Source organism: Meleagris gallopavo, chromosome Z (assembly GCF_905368555.1).
Source record: "Meleagris gallopavo chromosome Z, MGAL_WU_HG_1.1, whole genome shotgun sequence".
Classification (NCBI taxonomy): domain Eukaryota; kingdom Metazoa; phylum Chordata; class Aves; order Galliformes; family Phasianidae; genus Meleagris; species Meleagris gallopavo.
The window spans coordinates 72,919,431-72,945,635 of record NC_139435.1 but is presented as its reverse complement, the minus strand read 5'-3'; the positions used below and the strand labels follow the sequence as shown (position 1 = coordinate 72,945,635).

Here is a 26,205-nt window from a genome sequence, read left to right as displayed (position 1 = left end):
GAGAGCACTACCTGTACTCTTGGTCCCTTCGATATTCTCAAATGACACTTCTGCTGATTGTACCCTGTTGCTACATTCCCAAGGCACCCAGTCTCAGTAAATAGCTAAATCTGTGTGGTCATAGTCTCCTGATGGGAGATGCTTTTATGTTAGTAAAGGGAGAGACGTGTAAATGAGAAACTTATTATGGTAACAAAACCCAAGAAAAACCAAAAAGCGTAACATCAACCAGCCAAACAAAAAATGCAACTAGTACTCAGTTAACACTCTTAATCTGGTTGAGGGTTGGGTAGAAAGGAGAGAGTAGGAGCTAAGAATGAAAAAAGCTTGAAGGTTTTACAAAAATAACATACTGATAGTACAGTATTATTAGGTACATATTCTTGAAAACTAGCTTTTGTTTCACTAACCAGCATTCTCTGTAGCAGCTATGGATAGCTGTAATTTACATTTATTAAAGGAAAAATAGGACATGAATGTATGTTTGGGAAAATAGAGTGTCCTCAGGTGCTTGAAGTGATTCGTGAATGGTGACTTACTGCAGGTCATCCTTGAAGAAGAAAAGGATGTACAGAGGGCTGGCTTTATTGTAGGACTATTATATTCTAAGCCAGTTGGAGTTTCAGGGAGATTTGAGCAGAGTAATACACCCTATGAGGAAATAGAATTAACTATATGTTATAGTAAGTATTTAGAAATAAGTGGGATCTTCTTGATATGGGTTATGCTTATTGATTTTTCTGCATTTTTGCACATATTGCTTTTTGTTGATATTTTATCTTATCTGGCATCAAATGTATGTAATTGGATATTATACTTTTTCTGCCAGCTTACTTATACTCCAAGTAATAACCTTTATGTTATTCCCCTTTCTTATTTGCCTGATTGATGTAGTAAAAGTGATCTTTGATTTGATATATTAATAAGCACAGGGACCTCATTGATTCTGTGGTTCTCCATATAAAAATTCTATGTATTATTTCAAAAATGAAACTCAAGTGGGAGCTAGACAGTCATTGTGAATCTACTGGTACACACTCAATGATCTGCTCTGCATTTGACATTCATTTCTGTTTCTTTTCCATTTATTTTCCAATAATGTCATGAAGTGCATTTGAACTGTTTTTTTTCTTTCCCTGGAACAATTGGTGTGTTTTCTCTTCTGGTTATTTTGATCTACAAGCCTGCAGTATATGAGATATTTGCTGACCTACTTAATTTCTGGCAATGCTTGGTATTGTATTCATTTAATTCTCAACTAAAATTGTAATGAAAGTGAAATGGCTCTTATTTTATCTACATCAGTTATTTAAAGGTGTCTGAAAAAGGATTGAGAGATGTTAGTGTAAATCTAATTTCCCTTGTAGATCAAAGCTATTAAATACCAATAATTCGTAGTAGATTCATATCTTATCAGTGCTGGCATTATGCTGAATGAACTTTCCAGAATTTCTTTAACAAGTCCTTAGCTGGTGGAAACAATCTGTGGGTCATACTCAGTAGAAGCTGATTTTCCTTTTATCAAAAATTATCTAGTGTGTTAATGCATTGCAGGCAGAGATTTGTGAGTTCCTTCACTGCATTGTCACTGTGCAGTGGGTGAATGTGTAAAATCCATCATTTTAACTATGGATCAAGTGTTTCTCATGGTGGAAGCCCAAGTAAGCAAAATAAAACCTCAGTATTGCTGACATGTGGGCATACATATTGCTGTTAAGTACACATATCTGTGGGGCCCTTAGAGAGTTTTTTCATGTGTAATATTGCTTTTCAAGGCAGTAGATGAATGTCAAAGTCAGAATATGTAAATTCATACTGAAACTTTGTGAAGTTTGTGGGGAATACTCTTTTCAAAAACAGTCTAAAACTTCTGGCTCTTAAAATTAAATCCTTCTGGTAAAGATTATGTTTATACTCTGTTTTCAGTCTTTTTCCTGCAGCTGGTATCAAGCACTGTCCTTGTATCCACATTCTCCTAATGTGCAGGGAAAGTAAGAGAACATCTTTGGTCGTTTGTTTTGCTGCACTTAGTTGTGAGCTGTATAGTTTGTTCTGATTAATATATATATATATATTTATTTGCTTGCCTCCCTTCTTTATAACTCATATAAGAGTTATCATCACAACCAATTAACACCTACTTGAAGAAAAAAAATCTGCTTTGTTTACCTTCTGTAAAATTTAACATAAACCTATTCACTCCATTAGTTAACTGTTGTCAATTATCCTTACTGTCTCCAGTCTGCCTGTGAAAATACTGTGTTCCTAGTTTAAGTTATTCACTGATTATTTGGTACTAAATAATAACTTTTGTTTAAAATGTATGAAACGCCACTTAGATTTTGTCTTTAATGATGGTAGTAATTAGCGATGGCAGTGTGTGCTACTCTTTTTAAGTGTAAGCAAGATATGAAACTAAAGGATTGGAAATGAAAAGTAACTTTTATTGTTTTGTAAGGCAGACAGCAGGAAATGACCGATGTCAAAAAGCACGTTTCTCTGAGCCTGTAGACATAAATTTGAATCTGTAAATGCAGACCTTTTATCCACCTTTTGGCAGCAGAATGTGTCAGCAGAAATTCTGATTTCTCTAGGGCTAAATAATTAGAAATATGGTTCCTCTCCACGATGAGATTAATAAATCATGTTGACAAGACAGAGAATCAAAACCAGGAGTTTAATGTCTTCTGTATTCTTTTTGGGTCTGAGCTTAGAATTGCAAAAAAAATCACATGCAGTGACGACTTAAATAATGTTAAAGGCATAGTGTGACAAAAAAAAAAAATATATATATATATAATGAAATATATAAAACTACATTTACAATTTCGTGGAATTGGGAGTTTATTTTCTAGTCATTGATGATTGATTTGTAAATTCTCAGAGGTGGTCTTTCCCATTTTGAAGACCCTAAACTCTCAAGCTCAGGCATGTGCTTCAAGTGGAGTTCTTGCCACATCTCGTTTAAATGAACAAGAGTTATCCTAGAGGATAGGATGGATATATATAGCCTAGAGGAAACTGTGCTTATATCTCTGTAAGCCCTGGCTCTGTCTCTGTTAGTACACACTGCAGCCACATAGTGAATGACCTTCAGGAGTTATGGGAGTGCAAGTGTAGTCAATTTTTCATTGTGTGGCCAGGTTGGAGGCTGGAACGATCTTAGTGTCTTACCTAGCATGCCTACTAAGGATTCTGTGAAGGAGATATCAGAGCAGAGTATCATATGGTTAGTACGTGGCAAAGATTTCAGTGTTTGTACTTGAGCAGCTGCTTGGATTTTCCTGCCCTGCACACGTACATTCTCAATTCAGAAATGAGTTATTTGCCTGGGTATAACTGCTGAACCTTTCTGAGTTCAAGTGATGGTGATCCTGGAAGGATCTTCAGGTATGATATCACAACATCCACCTCTTACCTTGTTCCCTCCTGAATTCAGCAAGTCTGAACAACACTAAAGCTGCTGTATTTTCCCTGAACTGTTCCTAGAAGTCATAATGCTTGACAAACTTTTGTAATGCTGACACCTTGCATTAGATGTGTGCCTCTGTGTAGCAAGGTTAACTGTAGTCTGCTTCACTGGGATATGCCTGCAATGTGATAATTGGTAAACATAGTAACAGGAAATCTCTAGGAAAATTTGGAATGGTAGCTGAGAAAATTGTAGCATAGACTGTTACTGTTGTAGTTTAACTTGGCAGGTGGCTGACGACCGCACAGTCATTCACCATCCCCACGTTCTCAGAGGGATGGGGGAGAGAACTGGGGGAAAAAAAGTGACAAGTAGAACTCATGGGTTCAGATAGAACAAAGACAGAGAAAAGGAAAAGAATAAAGTTATGGCTATATATATATTAATGTATATAACAAGTGGTGCCCAAGCAATTGCTGACCACCCCCTGACCAATGTCCAGCTTGCAACTACTGAACAGCAGAAGAGAAAAAAATCATCCCTCCCTCTTCAGAATGCCTTCCAGTTGATTTCGTGTAGTATGGAATATCCCTTCAGCCAGTGTAAGCCATCTGTCCTAATTCTGTTCCTTCTCAGCTCCTTGGGCTATTTGCTGAGAAGATGCTTGGCTTAACAGGGAATTATAAACATTGGTGCCTCATCGGTGTTGCTTTTCTCCTCGAACCAAAATGTAGAATTGTACCAGACACTCTAAAGAAAATGTTTCCATCCCAGCTGAAACTAAGACATCAAGATGCAATTATTGTCAAATCTGTGTCTTCTAGCAGAGTTACAACATACACTGACTTGTGCATACAATTTTTCCTCTGATGTACAAATAACATTCTGTTAACAGGGATAACCACCTAATTTCTGTGGATGTTTTTAATGTCTTAAAGTCTATGCAATGTTTATTTTGCATATTTGCTTTTGTAGAACCTTAGAGATAATGGAACTACTGAGTTTCTGTTAAAGCTTGACCTCTGACCTTTTTTTTTTTTCCTCTTCAGGTATTTGTGGAAACATTAGACAAATGTTTCGAAAATGTGTGTGAGCTGGATTTAATTTTCCATGTAGACAAGGTACAGTGATGAGTTCCTGTGATATTTCTTGCCAAGTAACATATTTGATTCAACTGATAACTCAGTATTAAAATATGCAGTGATTCTGCTTTTATAGTGAAGTCTAGACAGATTCTACAAAGAGGTTATTTTTAAAACTTGAAAGCTGTATAGAGCCTACTTTTCTAAGTTAAAATGTGTTTAGGAGCTTTGTGTGGCATTATTACACATAATCTTGGAGTTGTGAATATTGTTTTTACTTCTCGAAGTTGGACTTGATGATTTGTTCTGGTTTGTTTTTGTTTAGATGTTATGTTACTCAGAACTGAAAGTATCATAGGAGATTTTCCTGTTATGTCTGGTAGTTGCCTTTCAAATGCTGTGTTTATTTAACTTAAAATCTGTGGATCTTTTTCTGCTAAATCTCAAACAGACATTATGTCCTTTGTTAAGCATTAAAAAAAAAACATTTTTTAAATATTCCCATCTATTGGGAATGTACCTTATTTGTTAAGCTAGTTTTGAGAAAACTTACAGTAGTTTTTATTTAAAATGACTTTGTCATTTCTTGATATAAGTACTACTTAAAATTTGAGAATTGAATAAATATTTATTCCTTCAGTTACCTTTTGTGCTTACCATTACTTTCCCTGACTGTGAACGTCTTTTTGCTTCAATGGGAAGACATGAAAGGAAAATAAGACAAATATCACTAAAATTGATCTAAAAATAGTAACAACTATCTGAAATTACTCTTTGAAACTGACTAAATTTATTTCCAAATGATGAAATTATTTGTTGAAGAAGCAGTTATACCTTGACCAGACACTGAAATGCAAATCATCTTGAGTAGGTGTTTGAACTGGTAACCTGCTTGTGATAAGTCATTTGGATTTTGAGCCTGGCTGGAATGCTTTGATTGCTCCCAAACTGATAGATCTAAGTTCAAAAGAACTTTTAAAATGAATGGTTTGTATTTTAGCTTCCGAGCTTAAAGGACCCAAATCATACAATACAGTCATGGCAAGGAGTTTGATCTTTAGCTTTAGCTGCAAAATGCAAGGGCTGCTCTGAAAGTGATGTCTCCTGTTTTATTTTATTGGCCTATGACATCAGAGATGGATGTTGGTGGTATGGCAGCAGCAGGTGAGCCTTCACATCAGTATTCCATTACATGTTGTTGCTGTGCGACAGGTGACAGTAGAAGGGCAGTCTGACAGAGTAGTGACTGACATGAAAGTGTCATCATGTGAAGTGAAGGTGTGGAACTGAATTACTTCATGTAAAAATGGCACCCAACTGACATTGACTGGTGTTTGCTGAACATTTATGAAGACCAAACAGTGGATGTGAGCACAGTGAGGCAGTGGGTAGTGTGTTTTAACAGTGACAACTGTGGGATGAAAGACAAGCCATGCACATAAAATGAAGAGCATCTCGATCAGCTCATCCATGTAAATCAGCTGATTATGACCAGAGAACTGTGTATTGAGCTTCAGCTCAATTGCTTCAGTGCACAGGAAACAATGATGGCAATTAGAATATTGCAGAATCAGTGGCACGTAGGTTCCACGAGTGCTCACACAGGTCATGTTGGATGGGCCTTTGAGCAGCCTGGTCTAGTGGGAGACCTGCCTATAACAGGAAGGTTGGAACTAGGTGATCTTAAAGGTCCCTTCCGACCCAAACCATTCTGTGATTCTGTCATTCTGAATGTGATGAACAGGAAGGAGACAAACAAAAGTCTTTCTCTCACATTAGCAGATAGAATTTGCATGAAGTAAGTTTAAAATTAAGAAAACTACGTATTTTTCATGATTTATAATTCAATTATGGAACTCCATTGTCACATTTTTGTCAGGGTTACCTTAGTATTACAGTTACCATAGTACTATGAATAGGTTCAAAGGTGGTTGGAGTTATTACTCAAAGAAAAATACGACAAGAGCTATGCAGTACAATAGCACTACAACAAACTGCAACCTGTTTTCAGAAATTCCTAAATTGGAGATATTTAGAAGCAGAATATATCAGGATAAATAGTTTTATGATTTTTTAAGAAGTGTCAACTGATGGATTTTTAGAGCTGGGTAATGAGCTGTATAGATTTTGTTTCGGATTAATAATGTTTTTTAAGCATCCTTGAGCAAAAGTAAAATTTTTTTGCTTTCCTTTTTTTTTTTTTTTTTTTTTTTTAAACTGACATCTTGGAATAGTAAATATTACAATGAACATATTCTGTAATGCTAAGCACCAGATACGTGACACTGAATCTTCTGTTCAGCCATAATTCGTGGTACTTTATCTGGTAGAGTACTTTCTGAGCGCATAATGATAATAAAGCAAAAGCATGAAAGCTAAATCAAGTAAGTTGTTTCTTTATGGCTGTGAAGAATGAGTAAGGTATTACCTTGATGTTCAGATACATCACAGAAATACAAGTCTTTAACTGCGTATTGGTCTGCTGTGAAAAAAAAAATTATATTCCTGCTTTTTTGTCTGCCTGTGATGATAATAGTTTATTCAGACAAACATTTCCAACTTGATTATAAGCTTTTTTGTGTATGTGAGAGAGAGAAAACCTATTGTCTTCGTTATTCTTCTAATGACAGTGTCTACCAAAGGCTGGGTATTAATGCCATTCATACAAGTAAATTGCTGTTTCTGTGCTAAGCGAGTGTACTCAGTGATGTCTGGTATCTCTTTCAGACTAGTAAGTGGTGATAGAAAATGTGAATATTAATTGAATTGTTCTCTAAAACTTCTGGAGATTTGTTTGGATGCTTGTATAACTGCCAGTGTTATGGAAAGTATTTGCTGTGTTGAGAAATAGTGTTGGTATGTGATCTGTCCTTTATGACTGATGCTGATGTGAAACTACTTTATTCAGAGATTCAAATAATTTATCTTTTTTAATTGGTTACCGTGTGTTATCCTTTGTTTAAAAATGCATAGCTGATTTTTGAAAAGTTTTCTGGAATATTGTGCTACAGTACCTTCTACAAACTCTTGAGATTGTGTTGTGATGAATGTGTGAGTATCAGGAAATGATGAAAAAATTTCAGTGCTCTGGTGTGATACACAGAGAGCTGAAATGTGCACTTACTGAGGCACCTTGAACAGCTACTACCTTAAGCTGAAGTTACTGGGCTTCTCAGTGACATCTCTTGAGCATTACCTCTGTATCTTCTATCAGGCTGTTGAAAATAAAATCTGAGTTTTTAAAGTGTTTTTGAAATGCTTTTCATATTGTAGAATTCAGTGCCTCATAACTAATACTGAAGGTTACTTGTGGTACAATTAATATTGCTAACATCTGCCTTACATTTAAATTGTCTGTAATTCCCTGCATCTAACTTCTTCCAGAAATTTGAATTTGTTCCTGGCTCTCCAGCATTTGTTTGTACAAATGAAACTGTTTCCACATCATGTAGTAGCATGCCTGTGCCATAAAATCATAGGATAATTCCAATATGGATGTCAGGAGCAGGCTGCTGTCTGGACCTGCTGCCAGTAGGTCAGCCCTGGGGTAAGTCCAGACCACTCAGGCAGGAGGGAGTCTGCACAGCCCTGGGCAGCCTGTGTCCTCAGACTCCTCCACTCCTGGGGAAAGGTTTCCCTGTGTTAGCCCCTTGCTCTCCTGTTGTGTCCCACTGAGAAGGGCTCAGCTCCAGCTACTCACAAGCCCTGCAAGGACACTGGTGTGCTGGTGGATGCTCCCAGCTCTGGTCCCCCAGCATCTTTGCACACTTTGACTGTTCCAGCCTAACTATCTTGGTGGCCCTGTGCTGAATTGGCTCCAGTTATGGATGCCTTTCTTGTATTAGTTTGTTCCTGAACTGTACAAAGTGTATTAAATATAGTCTAATACATTTGTTTATTTACTGTGTCAGTGCTGTAGAGGGAAAAAATGATCTTTTTTATTAGTGGTGTCGACAGGGCTGTAATTCCTTACTCTTGTATTTTATAAGTAGCCACCAAAACTGACATGAGGGAATGACACTTATTCTTAAGCTCACCTTTTAATCTACTTATGGTAAACTGGAAAACACTGCTTATTCTATTCAGTCATTTTGGAGTAGATTGGAAACAGAGTTCAGTCTGTTGTATCAGAGTTCCAGTATGTTGTATCAGTATGTTAAAAAGAAATTGCCTGATAGACTATTTTTGGGGGAGAGTGAAAGTATCACTCATTTTAAATATTGTTTTAAGATGGAAATGAACAATCTGAAAAGACCAAGAGCTGCTCTTTTATATGCTCCTGTTCTCTTCTGCTAGGCTTCCATGGCTTGTTCTGTAAAGTTCTCTGCTGGCTAGAGGAAAGTAAGCAGGAACTTACTGTCACTCCTTTCCTTTTCTGTTAGAAATATGTATGAATTATTCTCATTCTTCAGAAGAAGAGGCAAGTTCTAAAACTTACAAAGATTTCAAGAATGTTAAGAAGGAATTAAGTTAAATTCCATTTCATCTCTAGGACATAAGGTGGAATTTATTCTCTCACGTATTTACTAATGCAGTTTCAGTCATTTTCTAGACATTAAAATATATTCTTCAACTATGAAAATATTATTCTGCTTCTGCTCTCCTTGACTTCAAAGTGATTCACTTCTGAATTTTTGGGGCTATTAGTTTGGGCTTACTGTTGAAGTTTCTTCCTTGACATCACCAGGTCTGCCAAAAAGAACAAAATGCAAAGTACTCCTCTATGGATTGGATTTGGGAACTGTGGTTGATCTTTTGAAGCTAGGTGCATTTCAAAAAAGAAAATACAATTCAGGTCTGTTATCTATGGTAGCAGGTGATGATGTTTGCCATGTTTTTATTGAGTGAGGGAAAAGAACCACTTCACACGTGATTAAGGCTATGGTTAGGTAAGACTAACCTGAAAATGTATCCGTGATTTGTGAGGGAAACACAAACTATTTATCACTCCTACTGTAAGTCTGTATAAAACCCATTCAGAAATGAGAAAATAAAGAAAAACCTGAATGTTATAATATGTGGAACATAATACATGAAAAATACTTGGTTAGTAAATGATTGATAAAATGAAATATAACCAAAATCACCAGATGAATTCCATATTATAAAGATCTTTGTGGCTGTGACCATTTGTTTTTGATGGTCCTTCATCCTCTCATAGCCAGCCTTTTTATATTCTGAGGGAAATCACACGTAGCTTGGTGGAACAGTCAAGAAGGCTTGATCAGCCTGTGTTGGAACTTAGAAACGTCGCTGATTTGGAATGGAATCTGACTGTGACTGAAGCTGAAAATCTGTTTACTTCTGAAACACTTGCGCTATCACTTCCCCAAGGAACCATCACATTTATTATGTTAATTGCCTTCAAACTCTGGTTCTACAACATCTTTACTGAGACTGCTTTCAAGTGGGTACTCCGTACGTCCCCCACCAAGAGCACGGACGTGGTGCTGTCGGAATGGGGTCTGTGTTAATGGTTGTTGTTAACTTGTTGGTGTTCTGTGTCAGAAAAACTGAGAATTGATTGAAAGACCAGTTTCTTTTAAAGTTGATTATTTTGAATACATTGTAACTTCCATCAGTAATTTATAAAATCATTCCTTGAAGGTTGCTAGCCAAATGCAAACTCACAAGGCTGTGTGCATGCATTGTGGATGCTAACTCTTGTTTGTTAAGGGCTGCAAGCCTTTTCCTTATGTAATGAGTGAAAGTAAATTTTTAGTAAAAGGATGTAAATGTTTGGTAACACCTTTCAATGCATTTGGGTTGTCAGTGCAGAGTGTATTAATGTTGGATTACCATGTTTATATTGTGATGCTAGAAACCTTAACAATTAACCTCATCACAAGCCAGAAGAATTATTTTGCATCACTTTCATATTATGTCCAACCTTTTGGCTTGCTTGGGCCATGTGACGTATGTATGTCACTCCAAAAGTAATGCTTCATATTTATTTCACTGGAAACTACAACAGATACAGAGAGCACAATAACAGTTTGATAGAGCAGATTCTCAGCTATAGAACAGTTTTTTAACAAGTTCACCACCATTAGCTATGCATTTTTGCCAAAAATTTCTGATAAAAGAGAGCCTGTGAAAATCTGTATGAGTGGAGGTGACCCACTGTCACCACTGCTGATATGCACCACACACTTCCTCACTGTGTTCACACCCACTGGTTATTCCCCACAAATGTTCAGCAAGTATAGATGAATGCTGATGGGTGCTATTTTTTTCTTCATGGAGGGGTTCATTTCCACACCTTTGCTTCATACGCACTTCCATGGCAGACAGCATTTTGTCAGGCTGCCCCTCTGCTGCCATCTGCCACATAGCAACAACATGGAATGGAATATTGGTGGGAAGGTTCAGTCTCTCCTAACATACCATCAGCATCCACTTTTGACATTGTGGGCCAACATAATAAAACAAGAGATGTTACTTCCAGAAAACCCTCATAAAATATTTAATCTAGTTGATGTATATGAAGTAACAATATATTATTATTATTATTTTAATTGAAACATAAAAAAGAGAGCAGCAAAAACAGGTAACTAGTAGGATATTTGACCTTGTTTTTGTGAAACTAATGCATCAGGTTGGTTTGATGTCAGTGGTTGCAATTCTTAGTCAGTTCTCAAGGTGTTCAGTAGGGCTTTTGATAACATTTCACTCTTTCTATACTTTGTCCTTCATAATAGTTGTTTGCAAATGTATATAGTGTCAAAAAGCAATGACTTGAATAAGATGTGATAGTGAAGTGAGGGATATTTCTCTCTGGTAAGAGAGGTCTTATAAAAGTTTGGTAAGGAGACATGATCACATTTTAGATTGCAACTCAATATCTGAAAATTCGGAAGTAATACCTGCACACTGATGTTGGGCTGGTGTGGAGGAGCTCGGCTTCTAGGTGGGGCTGAGCTGTGCCCTGATGGCACAGGGCTGGGGGCCAGCTGCATTGGAGCTGTGCTGGGCTGCATGTGGCCCACAGCCTGCAGGTTGGACGTACCTGATTTAAGGATTTACTTCTGTCCTTGATCCACAGGGAAATTGCAAGAGTATTTCGAGTAATAGCAGAATTATGCTTTGAAGTATCATATTGTACAATGTTTTTATTTCATAAAGGTAATTATGTGTACCCTATGTGTCTTCAAAATTATAGTGGGCTTGCAAAATTTTACATTATGTATTTGCTGAAGAGTTTTGGTAACAAATATGTAGAAGCATGCATTTAAAAAAAAAAAAAAAAAGTCATTAGGTAACCTGTAAATACAGACAGTGACTCAGAGGCTTGTGAACCAAAGCTCACATTCTAAAACCAGAGTTACAGGGAAAAAGAATTTTAAACTCACCAATTTCATTAACATCATTGTTTGGCTCACTGAGTCATTCAGTTTCAGTCCTGACTATCCGTCCCAGTCCTAGATGCTGAAGTCTTCATGTTTGTGGTCAGTGGAACAGGGATTGTTTAGCCTGGAGAAGAGGAGGCTCAAGGGAGACCTTATCACTCTATACTCCTTGACAGGAGGTTGTGGTGAGGTGAGGGTCAGCTTCTTCTCCTCTGTAACTACTGGTAGGATGAGAGGGAATGACCTCAAGTTGTGCCAGGGAGGTTCGGGTTGGATGATAGGAAAAATCTCTCAAAGGGCGGTCAGGCATTGGAATGGGTTGCCCAGGGAGGTGATGGAGTCACAGACCTTGAAGGTGTTTAAGAAACATTTAGATGTTGCACTGAGGGACATAGCTTAGTGGGGAGTACTAATGATAGGCGGACAGTTGAACTGGATGATCTTGGAGGTCTTTTCCAGCCTTCATGATTCTATGATTCTATGATTTTATATGTTCAGATGTATTACCTCTGCTTCCAAGCCTAACCTTGGTAATCGTGAATGAATGTCATTATGTCTCTCATCCTTCACGGATATAACTCAAAATAATTTTTACAGAACTGTTTCTGAGAAATTTGTTAATATGCTAGAGCTTGCTTCTTAGCTTTACTACTGACAGTAAGTAGAACTCTTGCTCTAATATCCTTGGGTAGAAAACATACTAAAAGAAAGATGAATGACAAAGTTCATTTGGCTAGCATTGATAAGCAAAGTGGTATAGCTGATGAGATTTGTGATGTAAGAACTATGAGCAAAGAGCACATTGAGGAAGTGAACAGCATGTTATAAGCTTCGTGCCCAAACTGTTTCAAAGAATGTGCTAAGATTAACTGACTGATAGAATATACATGCTCTTGAATTGATGAATTTAGACATCATCTGTCCAGCCATGTATAGGATGTTTTAAAGTTTTCTTATGGTCTTCTTTTTAGGTCCATAATATATTAGCTGAAATGGTTATGGGTGGAATGGTTCTGGAGACCAACATGAATGAAATTGTCACTCAGATTGATGCTCAGAATAAACTGGAAAAATCTGAGGTAAGAAAGAAGCAGTGCTGTGTAGTGTCTAAACTAAAAACATGATTGCAGTAAATGCATGTTATGTAATACTGCTTATCCTTCAAGTGCTTGCTTATAAATAGTGAAAATTCACAATCGGTCATTACATTAGTTTATTGTACCTTTCTTCATATGCAGTAATTGCTTAGAGGAGCTGCTGTTTAGATTTTGCTATGTGTATCTAGTAGCAGAACATGTCATTGCTGTTGAGATACACCTGTAGTTCTTTGAGTTTCTCTTGCAGAAAGCATTTTATTTCCAGAGTATATATTGTGTTGGAAATTGCTAATCATTACAACAAATGAATTTATGTGAAGAACTGAGGTGTGTAGATAACATATTCCTGTCTACTAGTATGCTTCTATCTGCTGAAATAAATGGCAGTATATGTAATGCACAAAAATACTGCAACATAAAATAATAAATTGGAGTGAAATGGACTTGATAGAAATTATAATCTAGTTGTAGGCACTTTAAATTAAATACAAATTCTGCCATGTTGGTAATATGAACATCTGTTGTTGGTTGAGTGGACTCCAGTGAGAAGATGAAATTTGCTACATGCACGTACTAGTCTGAGCGAGGGACACTTGTGTAGCTGGAGGGAATCTCTTTCCTCTTGACAAGTAGAAAAGATGCACAGTTGTGGAGAAGAGTGACAAGATGTAATTCCATGTTAAGCTTTGCAGTTTGTGAATCTGGATATTAAAATGCTTGCCTTTAATACTGTTGAATTTGTGTTTAGGAGAGAAATCTAGAATGAGAAGGGATTTTAGAATTATTTTAGCTATGTGACTAAATGCTACTTTTTTTAAACATTATCAGTCTTGTCATTTTAGCTAAAATATCAACAGTATATCTTAGCTAAGTCTATGAATGATTCTTACTGATCGGAGCATTCTACAAAAGAACATATAATCTGATTTTCAGAGCTTATTTTTCAAATCTGAAAGCAGACTTCTGCTTAAATTGGAGACTTTCTAAATCTGAGGTCAGCTGAATGGATTGAAGAATCACAGGTGGCATAAATATGAACTAAATGACATTTGAGAGGAAGACACAGAGAACTTTCTAGTTTTGGATTGAGTACATCTTATGAACCAGAAGAGAAGTTAATTTGTCAGCTTTTTTTTTTTTTTTTTTTTTTGGTACAATGTATACTGTTCTAGAATCTCACATTGCATCATCTTGAGTCTTTTGATACGCATAGTTGTCTGTTTTACTTCCAAGCTATTTCCAAGAACAGAACAACGCTTTGTAAAAAGCTGGAAAAAGCCAACACTGTGCCTGGCAACATAAGTTGAGAAAGATTGCATTACAAACTTTGAAGATGCCCAATACATTCATTTTAAAATCTGCAAATTTAAAATGAGGTGTTGATTACATGGAAATCTCATAAATTATTGCTATGTTTGAATAATTTCTGAATACGTTTATTTTTATTTTTCTGATGAAAGACTAACATGGTATCCCAAAAGCTGAACTTATTAAGCAGCTGTGTTCTACCATGTGTTAGTGCATCTACAAGTTTCAACTAGAAGCGTTTAATTAAAATGTTTTTTTCTTAATTATATTTATTCTGCTACCAAACTGACTGGAGAGTAGTCTCTCACTAGGCTCTGAAATGCATTTACAATATTTTATGTTTTCAATTACCCACCAGTAAGTCATTCTTTCTTTTAAGGTACTTATGGAAGAAAATTAGGACATAGAAGTTAAAAAAAAAAATGCACAAAACAAAACACAAAACCTAGAAGTCATAGCATGTGCAGGGCAAATAGCAACTTACTCTTTTATGTTCAGCAGTGAATTGTAGAAGGCAAAGCAGCAGCAGTGATAAACAGAAACACTTGGTGACTGGAATAGAGCGGGGCATTTGTCAGTCCTGCTCACCAGAAATTCATTTTTTAACTCAGTGACTGTTTCTTCTCAAATGTAACAGTTACTGTAATACTGTGATACTTCACAATACCTGATAAGTAGTTCCACAGATCATTAATCATTTGTTGCATGAATATCATCAGAAATTATCTGATTGCTATTTCTTTTCCTTTTGCCTTTTTGATCAAGATTGTAAATCTTTCAACGTCTTTCCTGAACATGTCCTTCCAATATAGTATCAAATTCAGCTTGCGTAAGTAAAAAGCGGTAGTAACTCATTAATAATATTTTTAATGCTTGTCACAAGGAAATCAAAACTAGTGGACCCTTTTAATTTTTTTTTTCTTCAAAAAGAATAAAATATTTTTAAAAAGTCAGATTTTTTTGTTTATTTCGTCCATAGTTCATAGGACTGCCACCTATGCCACAGCACTCACACATTAGTCTATTCAGCTTCTTCGACCTCAGTTGTGGTTCTTGCATCTATAAAATAGCTGTGTTAAGGTTGAATTGCCCTTACGTTTGTAGCCTGAATGCAATACTATTTAAGTGAGCTCCATTTACAGAAATATTCTAAATTTTGTGGTATACCCACCCAACTTTCCATAATATACAAAATCCAGCCATTTGATGTTTGTTTAGTTTTATATTGGGTTTCAAAACAGGCTGTCAATTGGAGTTTAGCAAAGGAGTTAAATCATGTTTATTTAATTTACAAATATTTGTAAATATTATCAGCTCAAAGGATTTCTTGATCCTTTCAGCAGAGATTATTTGTTTAAATTACTGTGATAGCATCCATAGCTTTGATTTCTGATTCAGCTCCTATCGTTGTGGGGATGAGCTATGAAGGAAATTGCTTTTTTATTCTGAGAAATGTTGTCTTTACTACATTTCCTTACCTTAAAGTGTTAGTGTTTGTCTGTGAATGGATTTCTGGTCAAGTCTCCTAAAGCCAACTGATCATTGTGATTAAGAGGGGGAATTTTTGGGAGAGGGATCTTTGGGATTTTATCCAGTGCCTCTGAACTTACTGTAGGTAAATCTGTGCTACCTTTCCTCTATTTGGAGTGTTCAACTATGTGTGATTTAGACTTTTAAGTTGGACCTCATTTTTTTCTGAACATCCTGATCTTTTCTAGCTCTTTCATTCTTCTCTCTTACAGACCTTTATCTTTCAGTCTCCCAGACAGGACAGGTAGACAAAGGTATTGCTGACTTTGAGAAAAAATGTACTTTTAACAAAAAGGGAAAGCAAAATGATGTCAAAGGCAATAAATCATGTAGGCCAGACTCAAAAATTATGTGTAAAAATACCCATACTAGTCTATGTAGCCTACTTTTTGTGCTAGTTTCTTCTTGTAGTTCCCTCATCTTTTTATTGGCTATAGTGTATTTTACTAGCTTTCCATTGGCATCATATTTTTTATTTTGTTTCTCTTGCTGCGTTTTAGAATTTAACTTTTCTTTGTATCATTTTTTAAGAAACAAGGAAACATGAACTTGCATGAATTTTTTAAAAAGCTGCAAAACTAATCTGAATATAAATTGAATACAAGGATAGCAAAATACAGTGTGACAATACAATCAAAATACATTTCTGATAGGAAAAATCTAAACTAAGAAAGAAGAATTCTCCTCCAAGTAGAAGCAAACAACCGGCTTGCAAAGAGAAATTAAATTTTAGAGTAAATTTCAGGTATACAAAACTTAAAAAGACAACTTGCAAATCCAGTTTTATACATGTGAAATGAAATAATGAGTCTGATTTGTAAAAAATACCAAGATTCTTCTGTGAATCCTTAAGTGTGTCAAATGTAAAATGAAAAAGGTGGTTGCTATGTGTAGAACTTCAGATGTACATTTGCTGCCCTTATCATTTTGAATGGCCAGATTTTGCTTTAAGGTATCTTGGTACCCCTGGTCACTGAATATAACAAGGAAAGGAGGAGAAAAATGTATGTTTGAAGCTCAGTTTTATTCATTGTCCCCCTTTTCATTTGCTGTTGAAAACATTTAGTTCAGCTCAATGGTTTGAATGTCAGTCAACATTAGTGGCACTATTTCAAAATTCATTTCCATTCATTTTAAGTATCTATGTATTTGAATTTTGGGTAGTTTAAATGTCTGCAACTTGTGCAGACAAAGTTTATTTAATTTATAAATAACTTTGCTCTTGGCTTTTTACATGATCTTTCCAGGAAAAGCCCTTAAAACTTAGTAAATATACTTCTGTAATTGCTTTTAGTAGCAGTAAGTTATAAAGTGTTAGCCAAAACTATATTTGGGTAGTATGAAACTTTTTACCTAAATTCGGAGTATGTTACCAGCACATGAAAATCAAAGAAATTACCTTCTTCTGCCTAATATGTCAACATTTGAAACATATAATCCATGTTTCATTGTAGCAGTAGGGAGCTTGATTTCAGGTTTTGTTTTATTTATTTATTTGTGTGTTCTGTGTTCTGCTCACACATGTTCTGTTTTTATTTTTGGGTCTGGCAATGAAAAATAAACAAACAAAAAAAATCATTCCCATCCATTATTCTTTGTGATTCAAGTGCTTAAAATTTCTAAGAGTACGTCCTTAAGTCTTTTTATCTGTTTGGCCTCATTTTGATATACCTTCAGACTTCATTTTGTTTTTTCTCTAATTATGTTCATTTATTTAACCTCATAAGCAGAGGACATAATCATTCCTTTATATTATGCATTGCATCCTTTCATTCTTTCATAACCTTGCTGCTTTGAAGTCATACTTGTTCCAGAAAGAAGCACTAGTATGAAACACCAGCAGCAGAGAGGTCCTTGTACCTCCAGCATACCTCAGAAAAGGATGACTTATTTTGCAAAGCTTTAGCCTGCATTATTTTGTTTTCCAGTAGATTGTATATTTCTAAATGTTTATTCTAGTGATAGCTAGCTCTGTTTGGGGTGAAGTCTGAATTGTTTTTTTTCTTTTTTTTTTCCTTTTTTTTTTTCAATGCACATAAGAAATAAATCTGTGATATACAGTGCTTTTTCCAGAGTTTGATTTTTTTTTATTTTTTATTTTTAAAGTAAAACAGTGTTTCTGGGTTTACTTTCATGTAGTGCTACTTGTGGGGCATTATAAGAAAAGGTGATGATAACAATAAAGAAAATTAATACCCATAATAATAAATAATGACCTGGGCAAACTAGCAACAGTTAATATTTCTTACTTGATATACTAGGACTGTTAGAACAAGATTTGTTATTAAATGTTTCTATTTCAATCTTTAAAATAGCATTATTTTGCATTTATGGCATTGTTCTTTTGCTCTAAAAGTGTGTAACCATGTTCACAAGCATTTTTTTTTTTTTTGCAGTAACTAAAATAATAATATACAGTATTTCAAGATTCAAGTACAACCTTTGATAAGAAAGGAATTTGAGAATACAGAGCAGCTATGGCAGAAATCTGGTGTATTGGCTATTTGTAATACCAGCTTTGTGCAGTTTGTACTGTATTTCTGAAATTTCATTAACGTGTCTTCAGAAGTTTCATTTTCACTTGCTCAAGTCATTTGCTTGCTGTGACAGACAATCCATCATTCGCTGCATGATAAAAGGTTGCGTGTTTTGATTTTTTGTTCAAAGTGAAACAGTTTTTCTTTGCACCTCACCAAGATACCTGCTGAATTATTTCGTAATAAAGGCAGCTGAAACATGTCCAATGCAATGTTACAAAGGTGGCTCTTCTAATCAGGTACCTCTATAAAGCTGCTTAAAAACACAATGGTCTGAAAATCTCTCTTGTAGAATCTTTGTGTTTGTAAAATATTTCACTTTCAGTAAAGGATAAATAAATAAAAGGACTACATAAATGTTATCATATTTGAGATAATGTATTAGTTATCCAGTTTTGAAGTTGAAGTACTTATCAGTACTTAATTTTGTTAGATATTTTTTACAAATTCGTGCTCTCAGAAACACTGTGTGTTATCCTTTATAGAGTTGGCATGAGTTTTGATAAACAGCATTCTGCTGTGCATATTTGTACACACTGAACAACTTAATATAGACAGTAACAGGAGAAAAGACTGCCGTGGTTTGAAAATCTCCACTGCAGTATGTGGCAGTGAAAGACAATCTTGCTTTCCAAACAAAGATGTAATCTGAAATTTGTAGTACTTTTGTTAGGGGTCTCTGTTGATCCCCATCCAAAATGGCCCTAAAGAAATGTGACTGTTGGAAGTCATGGCTGTCTGAGGGGGAGGAAGGGCAATGTCAATTGTGGTATTCTGAGTAATTCTCAATTGTGTCTCCATTGTATCCTATGCCATTGGGGCGGGAGGCAGGGACTGTAAATCTGTGTAAAGAGGATAGCTGCAGGTAGGTAATAATAATGACCAGTTATACTAAAACTTTTATTTGTTCATTAAGAATAATTAACTTTCATTAAGTAAGGGTAAAGTCTTTCCATCCTAGTCACTTAGAAGACATCTTCTCTCGAATTGCCAGCCATGCCTGTTTGTGTGGACCATGCCCATAACTTAATGATGTTTTTCTGGTATCTCACTGTTTCAGTTACAAATTGTATAATCCATTGCTTTTGTTACTACTTTATTATTATTTTCATCTCCTCTATGGAAAACAGTTTACATTGCCCCATTTTTGTTTCTCCTCAAAGATGTTTTCTAAAGCTGTTTCTTTAAGACATCGCAGATTAAAGGTTACAGATTTTGGAGACTTGCATTTCCTAATACTACTAGTGTTAGCTCCATAGCTGCCCCTTCATGAAGGGATTGAAACTGAAAGCTTTGAAGTGCTTGACCTGAACACTTGGTGGTATGAACAGAAACCGAGGAAAAAGAGGCTTTAAAAATATTTCCTTGCACTTTTACAGATTTAGTTAGCCATACAGCTGAAAACTGATCATTTGGATTATGTGAGGGACCAAGTGAGAGCAAACTGTTTGGTTATGCTAAGAGATTTAAGGTTTCCTGAGCTGCCTCCTGTATCTCCTCATCTTTTTCCCAACATAGGCACATCTGTTATGGGTTTGGCAGGGTGTGTATGCAGCAGATGACTTGTGGCTTTTTGGTCTCTGTTTCTCGTACTGAGAATCCTCCTGTGACTGACACCTAGGGATTTGTAAGACTCTAGCTTTTCCACACGATATAAATGGTTTACTTCAAAGAGAGAAATTTTAAAATTGATTTTAGTTTGACCCTGGGTTTTATTTTTGAAGGGAGAAGGAAATAATGTACATATCTGCAGCAGAACTGTAGGTAGGATTTAAACTGGAAACTGACATACAGAATCAAACTCTGTAACCACAAAGTAGTTACATAGCAGGTATGGTTTGTTCAGTGCTGCACAGACACCAGGTGCAAGGGGGATGGATCTGCCTAACTTGCACACCATCAGGAAAAATCGTGCTACAGATATTGGCCAAACTAATACATAATAGTTTTCCTGGAATTCGGACCCATGTTCATTATAGCCCGAGAGTTCGTTAGCATGCAGACCCTCTCCTCCTGCGCGTGCGTAGTGGGTCGTGGGATGAAGATTTGTCCTCTTCCTCACAAAGGCTTCTGACCTTTCTCACTGTAAACTCCTGGCCTTTCTGGGGGGCCTCCCCCCAAACTGGTTTCTTCTTGCCCTGGGGACATCTAATCACCTCCCTGCCAAATGTCCTCGGTCTGTTCTCAAACCCTTATCTTTATGGCCTTCATCCCTCACTGTCCCAGACCCAGTGTCTGCCATCCCTTATTTTCTAACAAGCTCTACATTCTTGCTTCTATAAACTACCTCTATTCCAGGTACAGATAGAAAACTTTTCCAGAAGTTTTTTTCCTTTTGAAGTGCCATATTTCTTCCTCGGAATTATTTTGTGTCCAAGTGCACTGATTTCTTCAGTCCTTGACACTCTTAAGTAAAATCAAACTTAAAGAAAGACCATCAGTTTACGTTTAGTCTGTCTTAACCAGTTCTTGACATGTTGCTTTGATTCTTGTAGATTGCTCCTTTTTTTTACAAGGCCTGTAAGATGCCACTGTGTACAACTGTAGTGGTTCTGAAGATCATTTTTATGGTTGTTGTCTTTTGTGAATATTTTTAAGCCTACTTGTAAAGGTCAAAATAAAAAGTATAAAAAATAATAATTATTAGTAATAGATATATTAAATCTATTAGCAGTAATAAAAATAAAATCTGTATCACCAAAATGCAAAGATTTTATCCTTTTCATTTCAGGCCAAGCCACCTTGAATTACCTCATATTCATATGCTTGTAGATAAGTAATTTGGTTTAACTGACACTGGTAACTTGTTACTTTGAGGTTACATATACAGAACCTGTAACCAGCATTAGTCAACTGTGATCAGTATGAACTCTTAGTATAGATGAGAAACAAAGATAGTACACTGGACTTTAAGTATCTCAAGATTGTATCTTCAATAACCTATGTATTACACACAGGTGGATAAGCCTCCTATTCCTCCCTGCATACATTTCCATCAAGTTGACAGTATATGTTTTACCATGTAAGAAGAAATGTGTGAACTGTTTTCTCTTTCTGGATTAATATTTCCAAATAACCCATTTCATTCCAAACACAATTACCATGTGGTCTTTCTAATTGTGTAAAACCATGGAAATACTTGAGAACATCAGTTATCTGTGTGTACTGCTATTTAATGTTCTTGTATCCAGCTTTTCCTGACTTATGTTTTTCCTCACTTTGTACACAGGCTGGTTTAGCAGGAGCTCCAGCCCGGGCTGTTTCAGCAGTAAAGAATATGAATCTGCCAGAGATCCCAAGAAATATTAATATTGGTGACATCAGTATAAAAGTGCCAAACCTGCCCACTTTTAAATAACATGGCTACTCCAGGTAAAACCAAGGGAAAATGTAATAGTGGTTTACCACATACTTGTTTACTAAATAAATGATATGTCTAACTTTTATGATTTGAGTAAAACTCAAGGTACTGTATAAATGTTATTTGAAAAATCAATACATGGGGTTGAACATTGCTTTTGTCTTGTTTGTGAAATTAAAGGAAATGGATAGTTCCTGTGTGATTTCTGAGCTACATTCCTATGCCCTTGTAAGGCATATCACTGTGTTTCGGCTGCTGCAGTATTTTGGGAAAGTATAACCTATAATGCTGAGTTTTTAGTATATTCACTAAGGTCTATAAGTAGTGCATTTTTTAACCACTTTTGTTGTTTGTCATTATTTAGGTGCAAATATTGCATGAAAACATAAAACTCATTTAAATAAAATCATAGCAAACTGGACTTCTAAACATGTGTTTGTCTAAAATCTACTCTGCAATAAATCACTTCTACTTCCTATTAATTGAGCCAGTTCACTATACAATATGTATATACTATATATATATATATAATATATGTATACACTACAACAAATGCTGTTGTAGCAAACATTAATGCTGTATTTCAGTCTTTGAAGGAATTACAGTAGAGTATTGTATTGAGTGCATTGGCTCTTTACATTTCTCACAAAATCTGTTCTTTATTATTCTGAAGGAAATACTGCCTTTACTGAAGGTTTTCCGACTTCTGTTTACATATAAATGTTGAGAATATACTTACACAATCTGATAGATTTCACCTCATGGTCTGACTTTATTCTCAGAGAAGAGGGGACCTAAATGGATGCCAGCAGATGCTTGTGTGTGTTGTGGGAAGTACAGAATAGGTTGAGATCATTGGGCAGCTCAGAACTGAAAATGTAAATGTATCAAATTAATGTTTATATATTACATTAATATAATGTAATAAAGAAAAGGACTCTAGAAGAATATTTAAAAAGTTACTTTAAAGGGCCTCTGTGCCTGATGAAATTCATAGTTCTCAACATCAAGAATTAAATATATGAGTTATTTTCTATTGTCATGACCTTGGAAAATCTTAAGTACTATCATTTTTGTGTAAGTTGGTCAGCTCTTAAACTCTTCTGTGAATTAAAAAGGTAAATAAAGGTAGTGATTGATTTTTATAGTCATGCTCTTAAGATCTTTGTGATGTACAAAAATGTTCAAATGAATAATAAAAATATCATTGGGATATTTAAGAGTTCCTGTAAAGTTTCTTCTCGAAAACATGTATGCAATTGTAAGCTTATATGAAAATACAATTATATTGCTTAAGGTACAAGACATTTCAGGACTGGTCTGATAGGCCCCATGTTACTTTAGATTTGTGGATATTATGTAAGTGAAACATTTCTTTGAGTTGAATGTCAGGCATATCCAATAGGATAAATTTACAATAACATCACATTCTCAGCTTGATAATTTGTAACTGCTGTTGTGCCTTTTGAGAGGGTTTGTGGGAAGAAAAGTGAGAAAGAGAGATTAATTTGGAGTATACTATCTGATGCTCTCGTGTTCATATGGAACTTCCTGTGTTCTGGTTTGTTGCCTCTTATTCTGTTGCTGGACACCACTGAAAAGAGCATGGCCACATCCAGTTGACACCTACACTTCTAAGTGTTGATAAGATCCCCTCTCAGACTTCTCCAGAGTGAACAGTCCCAGGTTACTAGTTTTTCCTCACAACGGAGAAGCTCCATGCCTCTTATCATCTTTGTGGCCCTCTACTGGACTCTTTCTAGACCTTCCCAGTCTTTCTTGAACTGAGGAGCCCAGAACTGGACACAGTACTCCAAATGTGTCCTCACCAGGGCAGAGTAGAGGGTGAGAATCACCTCACTGTACCTGCTGGTCATGTTCTTTTTAATGCACTCCTGGATACCATTGGCCTTCTTGGCCACAAGGGTGCACTGCTGGTTCATGGTCATCCTGTTGTCCATCAGGATACTTAGATCCTTCTCCACAGAGCACCAAATCTGTACCGATGTGTGGAGTTATTCCTGTGTAGGATTTTACACTTGCTTTTGTTAAACCTCATCAGATTCCTTTCCACCCAGCCCTCCAGCCTGTTCAGGTCTTGCTGAATGGTATCACAGCCTCCTGGCGTATCACTCCTCTCTGCTTTGTGTCATTAGCAAACTTGCTGGGGGTGCACTCTATTTCTTCATCCAGGTCACTGGTGAAGATATTAAAGACCAGTTCCCTTGGGGAACGCTGCCAGCTATAGGACTCCAGCTGAACTCTGTGTTTGTAATATGTCACAACATTCTAAGCTCTGATAGTCTGTCAACTTTCAATCCACCTCAGTGTTCACTCATCTGTTCCACACTTCCTAAACTTGCCTACAAAGGTGCAGTGGGAGAAATTGTCCAAAACCAGTGTCAAGCTAAAGTCAGTGTACACTACATCCACTGTTCTTCTATCATTTACCCAGCCAGCAGCAGCCTTCATTTTGCTATTAATATTTCTTGTTTCTTGTTCTTGACCTCCCTCACCAGAGATAATTCTAAGTGGGCCTCAGCCCTTCTTGCTGCATCTGTATTTGCCTTGACAGTGTTCCTATATTCCTCTGAAGTGGACAGACCCTTCTTCCATATTCTGTAAACTTTCTGCTTCCAGAGGAGTTTTTCCATGATCTCCTTGCTCATCCCATGTGGGTATCCTGGCACCTTTGCCTGATTTCTTACTCTTAGGTATACACTGATCTTGAGCATGGAAGAAGGCTTGATATTTAACCAGCTCTCTTGGGTTCCCCTTACCCTCCGATGTTCACATGGGATTTAAGAGGTCAAAATTGACTTTCCTGAAACCCAGGGTTACAATCCTACTTATTGCCCTGTTTCTTCCGTGCCAAATTCATTTTCAGACTTACGAGTTCACATTATTAAACAAGTAAATCTTTACAGTGAAGTCTGTTCAGGCTTTATTTTAATCAAGCATTTTTAAAAATCCTTACTGAAAGTATCTCTGAGAACATGAGAAAAAACATCTTTGAGGGTGATGGAGCACTGGAACGGGTTGCCCAGGGAGGTTGTGGAGTCTCTTTGGAGATATTCAAGACTGCCTGGATACTTTCCTTTGCAATGTACTCTAGGGAACACGTGTTAGTGTGGGATTGGACTAGGTAATCTGCAGAAATCCTTTCTACGCCCCTACTGCCTAACTACGATCATAGTTATTTACAGAATCACAGAGTTGTAGGGGTTAGAAGGTACCACTGAGTCCAACCCCCTGCTAAGGCATTCCCTACAGCAGGTTACACAGGTAGATGTCCAGACAGGTCTTGAATGTTTCCAAAGAAGGAGACTCCACAACCTCTCTGTGCAGCCTGTTCCAGTGCTCTGTCACCCTCAAAGAAGTTCTTCATGTTCCATTGACCCTTGTACCTTTGTATTGTTGGTACTACTTTCAAATAGTCCTCCTTGGTATGTTGTGCACAGAGGTAGTTTCAAAGAGACTGTCACGTATACAAATGAATACTTAAGCATTTTCCTGCCTTTCCCTTTCCTTAACTTTCTGCTAAGGCCTTTGTAGAGCAGAGATACTACTTTCTTCTTTCTTTCAAGAGGGATCTTTCTAAACAAATGGAGAAAGGACAGAGAGGGTACAAGTGCCATTAAGGGATTGAGTGTTCTCAGTATGCTTGCAGTAGTGCAACAAATTTTACCCATGATACATGCACACTGAATATTGCTGAAAACCTTTTGGCTATTTTTAAAGAGGAGCATCTTCCATTGGAATAGAAATCTGTTTGCAGTAGTGACATCATAGGCTGTACAGGTTCTGTATCAGTGTACTCCTCTCTTCTCACTGAAATCACAGTTCTGATTATATTTTGTTAAGAGGGAAGATATTACAACATTAAGAGTGCGTAACAAATTCCTCATCTGAAGTGGATGTTACTGCTCTGACATATTCTGCTTGACATGACTGGGTGGAGGAGAGATTCACTTGTTGCAAGGGTGAAAAAGGTTCAAGCCAGAAACTTGGGCTGGCGTTACTTTCCTGTGAGCATATTTCATCATCTCTTTCTAAGAACACATTCCAAAATATGGTAAAACTAATCCTCAGTTTTTCTTATGCTCATTCTGACAACTGAATTGGACCTTATTCCAACAGTTACCTAATTAAAAAAGATCCATGATTCTGAATTTTAGCATATGCAGGGAATAGACTACTGAAGGAAAAATATTGGAAATAGAATCGTCTGTTTATAGTTGTTAAAAAACAGTTTAATTCTTGAGTAAAAATACATTCCTTAACTTCTATACAGGGCTTTTATAATCTTACTAAGAGTAAGGTAAGTATCCAAGTACCATCAAAAGCAACAAATAGCAAATAATTGCATTAAAATACTACATTTTATTACTTATTTTTATGATTATCATAGCAAAATTGTAAATCCCTCCTGACGTCTTCATTTAATGAAATGATCTGTGCTGCACCTGAATACCTGAGTATACATGAGTAATTTTCAGCATTTATTGTTTCTTCTGCCTGCTCATACA

At 36.3% G+C, this 26,205-nt stretch overlaps 1 protein-coding gene across 1 annotated transcript in view; it reads left to right on the top strand.

The window, feature by feature from the left end:
* AP3S1 (adaptor related protein complex 3 subunit sigma 1) overlaps window positions 1-22,891 on the top strand; it is a 31,865-nt gene extending 8,974 nt beyond the window's left edge. Inside the window, exons 4-6 of the mRNA XM_085212952.1 lie at window positions 4,462-4,533; window positions 12,815-12,922; window positions 21,545-22,891. Of these exons, the coding sequence (XP_085069078.1) occupies window positions 4,462-4,533; window positions 12,815-12,922; window positions 21,545-21,673 (309 nt within the window). The 3' untranslated portion in view covers window positions 21,674-22,891. The remainder of the gene's footprint in view (window positions 1-4,461; window positions 4,534-12,814; window positions 12,923-21,544) is intronic.
* The last annotated feature ends 3,314 nt before the right edge of the window (window positions 22,892-26,205 follow it).